At 42.7% G+C, this 12,005-nt stretch overlaps 1 protein-coding gene across 1 annotated transcript in view; it reads left to right on the plus strand.

Moving 5' to 3' along the window:
• The first annotated feature begins 571 nt into the window (after positions 1-571).
• Positions 572-12,005, plus strand: part of LOC102382107 (extracellular calcium-sensing receptor) — a 130,539-nt gene continuing 119,105 nt past the window's right edge. The window contains 2 exon segments of the mRNA XM_014526523.2: positions 572-593; positions 4,410-4,865. Coding sequence (XP_014382009.2) covers positions 4,681-4,865 — 185 coding nt within the window. The 5' untranslated portion in view covers positions 572-593; positions 4,410-4,680.

Below are 12,005 nucleotides of genomic sequence, written 5' to 3' on the forward strand. Positions count from 1 at the left end.
AACCCGCTTACTGTCACTGCTGTCCCCAGCCAATTCTAGCTCCCTGCCCGGCCCAGCTGCAGCAGGGCCTCTGGAGCCTTCCCACTCTTTGGAGGCAGGGGAAGCAGCAGTGGGCAAGGGAGAGAAAGAGGGGAAAGGAAGGGAGGGACGTGTCACTGAGCGCACAGAGGAAGGGATGTGGGGGACCAAGAAGGGGAAGAAGAGATTCTTATCTGATCGGAGGACTTAAAGTCCCCCATTGCTCCCACTGCAGGGTATACCCACCTGGTGGGAAAGGGGAGCTAGGAGCAGGGAGTGCAACCACCCCTGCAGCATTAGTGGCTGTTCCCATACTGTCCTTTACAAAATCCTGGATCTGTCCATGTCTGTGCCTGGTAGTGTCCAGTTACAAATTAGTCAGAGAGATGCAAGAAACCCTAGAAGGGAAATCTGTAATTGGTTTACACTGAAAAAAAAACCACAAAAAAAGATTTTTGTTCTAATGTCATTGTGTTTTCTTTATCTATATGCTTTCCTAATCCTTTTTTTAACTCATTTCAGCTCTTGTCTGAATGATAACTTGTAGCAGTAAGTTCCAAAGGCAGCAATTTAAGGTATTCTAAATGTGCTGCCTCTTTTTACTTCTCACAATACAAGAAATTAAATAGGAGATAGCTATTTCTACTATTCCTCATGTTTGTGTTTTTATCACATTTTCTCTATACTGCCTCTCTGTACTAAACTAAACGGCATGAGTCTTTCCAAGCCTCTCATCATTTTTTGCCACTTACCCTGGAACCCCTATTTATGTTCTTTTGAAAAAGGGTAACCTGAACTGTTCCCTAGATAAAGGCATGACATTGACTTGTGTACTCTCCTATTTTTAGGATTTATATTTATCCCATGCGTGTTCCTTATGGGACTGCACACTGAATTGAGGGGTTTTCACTGAACTGTCTAGAACAGACTTGTATTGGAGCAGATCCTGCTCTTTCAGAAATCCAGTACTTTTCTCAGTAAGGTTGTGATCTCTTTCACCAGGATCTTGAGCCTAAACTATTATAAGCTGTACAAATTTCACTAAGATTGGCACAGAAAAATTATTTGGATCAACCGGTATAATTTCCTAAAGCAGATTATAGTCGGGAAAACAATACATCTATCCAGATGCATATATATATGAGGGCAAGGAAAACAATTCATGGCCACAGAGTCTCTCTCCCTGGTCAAAATTCCTTCTCCTGGATTTATAAATGACTGCCATGGCCAGTGCCAGAAGGATCACCAAGAGGCCTCTGGATTTAGCAAGACTTTGTATCACACAACCAAAAATGAAAAGGTGCCAAGAAAGTGTAGCCAAGGACCTAGAAAACAGATTCTGAAGGAGGCAAAAAAGGGGTTGCGGCCCAGTCCTCTGGAAATCTAAAGGGTACAATCTCCCTCTTGCCAGAGTAGGGGCAAATAGGAAGAGAATCGGTGATCTGCGCCAATAACATAACCATGCTCAGCACTTAATAAAGGGATTCTCATCTTGCACCCAAGGCAGGTCACAGAACAAAGCTGGGCTATATTGCTTCCCCAGTGATGGTTATCAGCCTCCAGTGGAGGTAGGGAGCCCTGCCACTGGCTGTCTTAAGTGAGAGAAAAATAGGGTAGGTATTGAGCACAAGTGTATAAAGATGTTCCCTGGCTGTGGTTGGAGGTAGCTGGAGGTTCAAAGAATAGATTGTACAGTAAGGCCATTAAGTGAAAGTCCTTGCCTTCAATGACCATGTAAGTTCTTTGAACATAGACCAGACCCTTATAGAAGAAGCCCAGAGCCATTTTCTATGCAGTTTCCTCCACAAGGGAGGTCACAGAAAAGAATTTGCATTAATAGAATTTGAAGAAGAGAAAATCTTGGTTCCCTCTTCTAAAAGCCCACACAACTTCATGATTCATTTATTATTATCATAACTCATGCATTACAATACATGTAAGGGGATTGCGGAAATGTTTAACTTTAGATGAGGAACTGCCAACCTGAAAAAAGTCTAGCCAGGATATTTACTCTGAGGCTCAGGCTGCAAGAGGGAAAGTCTTTGGCACACATTGACATCTGTTTCCCTGAGCACCAATCCATTCAACCATCTATTGAGAAGAAAGGGAGAAGAGTTTAATGGCAGTGGTGCAGAGCTGGCTGCACACGGATAATCCCAATTAAACTCTTTGACCAAACATGACATGATCAGTACAAAGATTTGCAATTCTATGGAACCCAGCAAAGTTTATCTTGGAGCTAAATGCAGATGGCTTTCCTATGAAATATCCATAATCAATCCAGCTGGACACCTTCTCCAGTCAACAGACAGGTAGGCAAGCGTCATCATTCTTACTGCCAGCAGAAGAAGGTCTGGAACCATTTAAAATGAGTCATCAAATATAATCCTCTTTGGGGTGAATCACTTTCATTAGCATAGACTTCAGTTATAATTTCATTATGACAGAAGTGATAGCACATCCTCAGTGCACAGAGGCCTTCTTTCTTGGGGAATAGAATGAGCACAATCTGCCTACATGAGAGAGTATATGCGAAGTGGGTTCAAATGCATCCCCCTGAGCTGGATGCATAAGGGGAAAATACATAATCAGCGCTATCATGGTGGAGTATCATTGCCTTCTAGTGGCAGTTTTGGTCACTGGGCTCACATCTAGAGGAAAAAGTGAGAAAACAAAAGGCGCAATGTAGACAAGAGTAACTTGGAAAGTAAGTATATTGAGAACCCCATTTTTCTCCCCTTAACCCAGCAATCCCATGTAGCCTCAATTACAAGTCTAGAGAGCAAACACTCTAGTCCTGACTCTCCATCTTCCATTTCTTGAGACAGTTCTAAGAATGTATGTGCTACTTCCAAATGCATGTATCACATAACACATATAGATTAATAGAATATAAGCCCAGGATGAATGATGGTCAGTGATTCTGACCTGCCTAAATGCAGGCCCTAAGGCTTCTTTGAATTAACTTCCATTTGAAGTAGAACACATCTTTTTAGAAAACCTCCCAGTTTTGATTTGAAATTTTCCAGTGATGGAAAACTAGCATCTCCTTTAGTAAGTTGTTGCAAAGGTTAATTACCCTCACTGTTAAAGTATGCACTTTATTCATACCTGAATATGTAGTTTCAGTTTCCAGCAGTTGGATCTTGTTATGGCTTTTCCTGCTAGAGAGCCCTCTGTTATCAAATTTCTTTTCCCCATGTAGGTATTTTTATACACTGTAATCAAGTTACCTTTTTACTTGATAGGCCTGTTGATCTGCTACAGAGGAAGCCTGCTGAGTACAGATGAGCTATATTTATCTTCCCAATAGGATGCAGCCGTTAAAGCATCTTGCCAGATTAGCTAAACTGGGAAGGAAATAAACAGTGAATTGCAAAAGCCTCAAAGGTTCCATTTGGAGAAGTATTCTCATTTCAGGTGCTTTACTGAAAGCTTTCTCCATATCATTTTGGGTATGAGAGAAATAGGGGTGTGAGCTTCTGTCTGCAGAGGAAGAGGAATCTGACTTAAACAAGTAGAAGGGATTTTTTCTAAAGAGAGAAACTGGGCAAATGTTTGTCATATTTTTTAGTAGTAGAAATATTTGCTTTGAGCTGCATTGCTGCTTTCTACTATAAGTGGATGAGTTTCCTTATTTCACACTGGCTCTGTCATTATCTTTTATCTCCAGTGAAATAGTCTTTCACTTCTGTTGTCCCAAAAATCACCATGTGCTCTTATCAGGTAGGGCTGATTCTCGGTTCTACATGGCCCAGTGTGAAGTAAAGACAGGCAGGACTTCGGGTACTTTTTTGCAACCCACATAATTTGGCATCTAACAGGGCCCATGGTTCTTGTTAAGAAATTAAAGATGTTCATGTAGATTTGCTAAGCAGTGTGCCAACTAGAAAGTTTGTGGTAGTCTAAGGGTCATCTTTCCATGGTGGGGGTAGATTATGATGGGCAACGCAGCAGAGGAAGTTTTAGAATGCATCTCAAAAGGGGATATGACAAAACAGAACCACTGTTTGGAGGTCTGCAACCTGTGCAGTTTTGCATTTTTGTACTTGTCTAGCTAAGATTGATACAGAGTTTCCAGTGATGTGCAGCTCCCCATTTCACATTGCTGCATGCCACATTTTCTTCAGACATTGATGCAACATCTTGGTGTGGAGGGGCAGGCTTGTAACATCTTCAGGTGTGGGACTCTTCGGTAGCCAAACAAGGATAAATCCTTAAAATTCGATCCTATTGCGCAAATACTGGGATGAGTGGTGACAGCTAAAATGGAATAGGCATGAAATTGTGGGGTAACTGGAGTTTCTTAGATAAAAGGCAGCACACACAAGTGCAGTGGATGATTCTTCTTTCTTTTAGTTGTGATCACTCTTTGTATCTTTCTTTTTCAGAAATTCTCAATAATGGGCTCCACATAACACTTTGGTTCTGAAGAACCAGTAACTGTTGAATTGTTCATCTGCGATGGAGAAGACAGCCAGAGAAAAACAAGCATCAAGGTCACCATCTTGTTTTTTATCTCCCAGCAGCCATGCACCCCACATCCACAGTGGGCTGCAGTAGCAAAAGGAAACCTCTGGCAGATGGTATTCCATCCACTTGTGTCTTTATGTTGTCTTTCTCAATTTCGCATCCTGTAATCCGGTGGTGAAAAGAGGAACGATGACTTTTTATAGCTGCTGCTTGATTGTCTTGGCATTTTTTTGGAACACCTCTGCCTATGGACCAAACCAACTGGCACAGAGGAAGGGAGACATTATTCTTGGGGGACTGTTCCCCATTCATTTTGGAGTGGCTGCCAAAGATCAGGATTTAAAATCTCGTCCAGAATCAGTGGAGTGTATAAGGTAAGCCTTACCCTAACCCTTCATTATTCTATTCTTTCTCAACCAAAGTTGTTACTTCAGTATGAATTTTGCCTGATAAAAGTTTTCAGCTCAGTGCTTTATTGGTATATGTCTAAATTGCTTTGTCCACTATGGAGTATAGCCACTTTTATTATGAAATATGACTATCACGGCGCTGCATACAGATAGCAATTGCAGGTTTGGAAACAAAGACAAATATTTAATCCAATTGAAACTTCATGTAAGCAAAATATAAGCGCAGAGTTTAGAATTTGATCATAACTATGTGAAAGATTTCTGTTTTTCAGGGCTTCTACTTTATATCTTATTTGAATAATAGCATATCTAGCACACTGATATCTAGTCCTAGGTTGGAGAATTAATCCAGAACTGATAGAAATGGTGAATGACAAATTGCCATTACTTCTCCTGCTGCACTTTGGAATTCTTCCTTCTCCCATCCAAATACTGAGTAGGTCTGATACAGCTACCTTTATAAGGTCAGACGGGATCACAGAACATTGGTGTGAATAAAGAGCAGATAAAAGCACTATATAATAAAAAATCCTAATGCTTCCGTTGTATCTAGTGCAATCACATAAAATATAAACGTGTATAATGTGTGTGCATATGAAGTTTTGGAGAGTGAGATATTTTTACACACACACACACACACACACACACACTCGCAGTGTATGGCATTATAAAGAAGATATGCTGCAGACAGAGAGACTCTGTGTGTGTGTGTGTGTGTGTGTGTGTGTGTGTGTGTGTGTGTGTGTGTGGATAAAATATGACAAACAGTTGGCCAGAGTTTCTATCTGTTTTCAAAAAATCCCTTCTACTTGTTTAAGTCACATTCCTCTCCCTCTGCAGACAGAAGCTCACACCCTCATTTTTCTCATACCCAAAATGATATGGAGAAAGCTTTCAGCAAAGCACCTGAAATTAGAATATTTATCCAAATGGAACCTTTCAGAATTTTGCAGTTCACTGTTGTTATATGTCTGTCTCTGTCTCCAACATACCTTCTTTGTAAAGCCATTGTGGGTATCGGCTGGCAAGGTTCTTTGTATAGATGTGATATACTTTATTAGATCAACTGAGTAATTGGAAAAAAAAGTTCTTAGCAAGTTTTCCAGCTCAGTCACTCGCGGTGGGCCCCTGGCCCTTTTGACCGTCCTGGTCCTGGCCCCAGCATGGGCCACTGGAGGGTACTGGCCCCTTTCCCTCTTCTTCCTCGCATCGGGATCGTCTCCCTCTGTGCCCGAAGGATCATTTCCTTAAGGTACAGCCACCCGTCCTGGGCTCCCATCTCTTCAAAACTCCTACTCTGCAGTGCGTCCTTGACTAATTGCCTGAGTTCATTGAAATCAGCTTTCCTAAAGTCCAGCACTTTCACCCTACTGGTTACCTTACCCACTTGATGTCTTATGATGAATTCTATTATTTGGTGATCACTGTCCCCCAGGTGACTACCGATCTGTAGGTCCCCTACCATGTCATCCCCCGTTGCCAATACTTTTCTGCCCTTTCTGCCTATTTACATTCTCACTGACATCCTGCCACACTTGTAACTTCTCTCATTCCTTGTAGTCTCAGAACAGCAGACTCCCTATGCCTGAAGAAGGGTGATTGCACCCAAAAACTCACTAAGAACTTTTTTCCAACTACTCTGTTAATCTAATAAAATATATCATACCTACTCAAAGAACCTGTCCTGCCTATGTCCTTTGACTAACACGGCTACAACCAAAAACCCAGCAGCATAGTGGGTAACAGCATTGATCTTGGTTCTCTGTTCCCTAACTCTCAGATGCAGTACTGCATTTTAAGTGTGAACAGTTGACATTGTAAGGACACAACCTCTGTTTAGTCATATAGGGCCTGGTCCCAAAAGACTTTGGATCCATTTACCTCAGTAGACTTTAAATCTGTACCAGATTAAAGCAAAACTGTTAAGTCTCCTTAGGCCATGGTAAACTGCTTTTTGCTAAGCACTTTCTGTTGGATTTGTTTGTGAGAACAAGATTTTTTTTGTGTTGGAACTGGGCTATCTCCTGGCACAGAATGATTATTCCTCCTGTAACGTGGGCTGATCATGAACTATCACAAAACAGATCACAGTATTCATAAATGTATTCACTGCTTTGAGACTATTTGGTGTTCCTAGTCTGAAATGTGACCTGTTTTGACAGGATGGGCTCAAATATTGAGCTATGGAAAACTAGGTTTTAGTGCTGCTATAGAAGTGAATGTGCAACAGTGACAGCAAACCTCCTTTTCAGTAGCTGGGCCATTTTGGTGCCATGGTGGTTCTTTACATAATTTACACTGATGACCAAGTGGAGCTGTTGCATTAGGTGTGATCATAGGTAGCCTCAGACAACCTCCCATTTCCTTTGCCATGTCCCTTGTTCCAGCATCAGAGAAGGATCTGTTCAGGAGTTGCTTTATTGTTTCCTTTATTGTATGGTAGTAAAGCTTTTGGGCTAAGGAAGACTGAGGAGAAGCATATTGTTGATTCCAGTTGTCTGTGTCACCAGTTCCACTTTAAGTGGCAGGCCAAGATCTTTGTCTGAACCCAGCAAGCACTTCCCTCAGCAGTAGTTTCATTTCAGTTGCTGTCTTGGTAGGGACAGGCATTAGGCAGGCACAAGAATGAAATATAAAATATGGTATCCCTTGATAAACACTGTGCTGGTGGTAATCACATGATCACTAAAAGCTTTGGTGACAGTATGATTGTCAGCAATGGACAAATACAGAACACCCAACCAGACCCTTTTAACAGCTCTATGAGGGAGAAAGCTGCATGGCACTTGATCTGCAAGGAATCTGTGTTCCTCGTGGATTTTCCTTTGATTATGAAGAAAGCATTTCTATACCACTGAAGAATCGTCTTGCCTGGGGAAGTTCTTCGGTGCCTGGCTACAGAGGCATTAGGGAAACTTTGAGAGACCAACACACATATGCCAGGATATCATAAACTGACAATGCTGGATTATGTAGCAAGAGCTTAAATGAGTATCCCTCATGGCAGGGAAGGAACAAGATTGTAAAGAGAGCATTTCCTTTTTCCATGCTCTTCAGCTGGACTCCAGTGGATCCCTGCATCTTCCTCTTGCAGGAGTAGAAAAAATGTTATGACTGCAGCTGGCTGGAAATTAATTAGTTTGTTCCCCCTCCCATGAAGCATGCCAATTTATCAGAATTGAAACTTGTAGGATAGGGTTGGTTTCAGCACAGCTGTTGTTGGGAAGATTTCTTCAGCCTAGAATGGAATTTCCAGTCAAAATGAGAGGGCATATTATCCCCAGACAGATGATAGCCCATGTGCTTAAAGCACTTATCTGAGATGAAAAAGACTCTGATTCAAGTTTGCTGGATGTGAAGCAGCAGGGTGCATGTAAGTCTCCCACATTTCAGGTATGTGCCATAACTGTCATACAGTCACTCTCTCTGTATAAATATTCATTGTACTAGAAAAAGTGGAACAGCTCCATCAGCAGAAATGGAGAGATTCACCTCACAATGACCACAGTTACAGGGACAAGACTCCATCTTGGAAAGCAGTGACTTTGAAAAGAACTTGGGGGTTGTTGTGGATAATTAGTTAAAGCATGAGTTCCCAGTGTGGTGTTGAGGCTAAAATGACTAATGTAATTCATTGGAAGGAGGTTGTAGCACATCTGTTTGGCACAGATGTTACCATTATACCCTGTTTAGGGCCAGATTCTATTCTACCTATTGGGAATCTAAGTGGACTTAGGTGCCTAAGTATGACTCTATTCCATGGAGGAGATCCATTAAAATAATTTAAGTAATGTAATACATGAAAAGACCTTGTGGACTCAGTTGCCCTAATTTAACAATGATATGGTTAGCAGGTGAAACAATCACAGTTTCTCCATGGAAATAAATTAGAAGGTTGGTAACAAAGGGCCTTCAGTCTAGCAGACAAAAGTATAACAAGATTCAATGGCTGGAAGCCAATAACTTAATTACTAGGAGACACAGGTAAGAGCCTTATGTTCACAGATCAGCTCCAAATACAGCAAATGAAGCAAGTTACCCTGGGCCTTTTACATCACAGGTGAGTCGCCTCTAGGCACTGCACTACTGGTTGTTCTGGGATTGGTCCCACTCACACATTTTACTTTGCAAAAAGTTCTGAAAGGTCCTGGTTTTGTCTTGGTGCAGAACAGTAAAAACTATTGAAATGCCAAAAAATATGGAATACTTTTCTATCCAGCCCTTTTTTACATGACTGCATAAAACTTGCATCTTTTGTCAAATTTGTCTCACATCACATAGAAAAAATGCACCCCTGTCAATCTCGGGGCACTTCATCAACTTTACTACAAGAAAGTGATCAAAATGTACTCTTCAATGTTTCCTCCCTCTTTTCTATTAGATAGGAGTGTAGCAGCCCTCTTTATCCCTGTTACTTCAAGAATGAGAGAGCAATTTGTTGCAGGCAGCCGAGGTAGGGTCACCTTCAGGAAACTAAGCAGCCAAGGGAAGATAAAGACAGGAGCCACAAAGCTGCAAGCAACTGTCTAGGGGTATGCTGCCTTGCAGTAATCTATAGGAGCAGAGCTCCATGGAGGTAGCTGTGTAGTAGGGCTGTGAGAAATTTCACCGGCAGTTTCATTTCAATGCTGTTTTGACTAGTTTCGAGCTTGAAACAGCAAAATCAAAACAAAACAGAGAGCTTTGAAACAGCCTCAAAACAAAATGAGGCAATTTCAAAATGTTTCGAAGCTCAAGCTGGACTTGTCTGCAGGGAAACAGAAACTAAAGTAAGGAGAGGGAGAGGGAAGGAGTGCTCTCATTATTGACTGTGTAGCTGGCCAGTGACGGTCATCCTTCCCTGAGGTCCCTTCAGAAGCATTGGCACCCAGTGCTCTGGGGGAGGGATGGAAAAACTGCATAAGCAAAGGCAGCATTGTTTGAACTGCCCTGCTTTCTGCCTTGGTGTCAGTTATTGAGCTGTATGTTCCAGTTTTGCCTGTCAGCAGCCAGAGGTGCAGGGCCCCAGAACCCCTGCACCTATCTCCTTGACAGCTGGCAGGCTTCGTGGCTGCAGCAGGGCCTAGGAGGCCTGCAGTTTTCACCCACCTGTGCCCTAAGACAGACACAGTCAGTTGCACAAGCACCCACATCATAAGGTTTGCCTGTCAGCAGCTAGAGGTGCAGGGCCCCAGAACCCCTACGCTTATCTCCTTGAAAGCTGGCAGGCTTCATGGCCTCAGCAGGGGCTAGCAGGCCTGCAGCTTTCACCCCGCTGTGCCTTAACACACACAGTGTCACCCATATCATGAGTTTTGCTTGTCTGCAGCTTGAGGTGCAGTTTCCCCCAAACCCCTGCACCTATCTCCTTGAAACTTGGCAGGCTTTGTGGCCTCAGCAGGGGCTAGCATGCCTGCAGTTTTCACCCCACTGTGGCTTAACACATATATGTGACATGAGTTTTGCTTTCAAGACTTTGAGGTTCAGTTTCCCTGAAACCCCTGTATCTATCTCCTTGAAACTTGGCAGGCTTCATGCCGTCGGAAGGGGCTATCATTCCAGACCTAAGAGTAACCAGTCAGTAGGCTGAACTGCAGGCTGGTGTGAGACTTCAAGTTCCAGGAAAGGATTACTTAGTTGAGAGAGTGCCAGAGGAAGAGGGAACCCTGAAAAGGGCAGACAGTAGGATGCCCTAGAGAATCAGAGAGAGAGGGAAAGTAAATCCTAGACAGAGAGACTAGGAAAGCAGGGTACAAAGAGTAATGCCTTGTAAAGACAGGAATCAAGTCAGACCATGGAGGCCTGATATTGAGCAGGGCAGAATGAAGCAATCTGGTGAAAACTGGTATTCAGAGGTCAGCCTTCCAAATTCATAATCACTTACAATCAGGGCATAATAGGCAAGGTAGCAAAGTGGTACTCTGAGAAGCCAGAGCATGAATGACAGATTTAGTCTGGTGCCATAGCTGCTGTTTGGAGGTGGAGCCTGTTACAAGGAGTAACAGGAAGTCAGTGTATTCCACAAATAGGGGCTGCCCCCCCGATTTTGTGGTCTGAGCGTGGTGTCAGGTGCCATTTTCACAGCAGAGAGCGGTGCCCCCCCGCCTCTGTTTGGCCAAGGGCCCCAGACGTCCCTCCCTCCCCAGAAATTTATAGATAACACTAAACCATGGCTTGTTAACAGCAATTAATGACTTTCCCAGGCTTGATCAGAGGATTAAGTCCATGGAAGCCATTAATTGCCACGTTATTAAGCAGTCTAAGATGTGGTTAATGGCATTCATGAGTTTAATCAAGCCCGTGGAAGACATTAATCATGTCCTAGACTGCTTGCTAAGCCTCTGTGCTTTTTTAGGGGGACCAGGCTGTCATGGAAACACACACAGCATACTTTTGGGTCAGGTCAGCAGAAGCTTTTAGTCAAATGAAACTACAGCTGTAGGGGGGACTCCAAAGTGACATGGATTTCCCAAGCACTTGGAAGGGGTCCCCCCCCAAGAGCAAAATCAGGAGGCTTATATACTTTTTAACAGTCGCTTACAACTCACATGATCATATAGTGGAGTTTGCTAGAAAAAGCAGTTACAAACAAACATTAGCTCATACTGCTTTGCTGTTATCAGGATGGGAACCATGGGGGAGACGAGGTTAGTTCACAAACCTCCTTCTTGCACCTGGAAATCAGAGTTGTACATACTTTTTTTTTCTTTTCTGCTATCTTCAAGGCTGCGGTGAGCGAAGCAGTTGCAGAGGAGTTACAAAGAACAAACACTTTCCCTTATCTGTTCTACTATACAGAGCCAGCAATTCCCCACAAAGCGGTTATGTCATCTTATAACTCGTATAATCAAAGTTTAAGGCAGATATTTTTTCTGATTCCACAGGACGAACCCAGCACTTTAGCCTTAAACTTACATTCTCATGAGTTCCTCTATTTCATCATGCAGCCTCTCATGTTTTCTTTCAATCTGCTTACACTTTTGTAACATCATTATTCTAGACTCTGCCGTGTGTTTTCTTGCTTTGCTAAAGCTTTTCTTGCTGGCTTTCACACAGCAGAGGATCAGTTGCACTAAGCCATAAAACATTGTCAGAACTATCAAGACAAACAATATTCCATACAGG

The sequence above is a fragment of the Alligator sinensis genome, unplaced genomic scaffold (genome assembly GCF_000455745.1).
Source record: "Alligator sinensis unplaced genomic scaffold, ASM45574v1 scaffold1194_1, whole genome shotgun sequence".
In the NCBI taxonomy this organism is placed as follows: domain Eukaryota; kingdom Metazoa; phylum Chordata; order Crocodylia; family Alligatoridae; genus Alligator; species Alligator sinensis.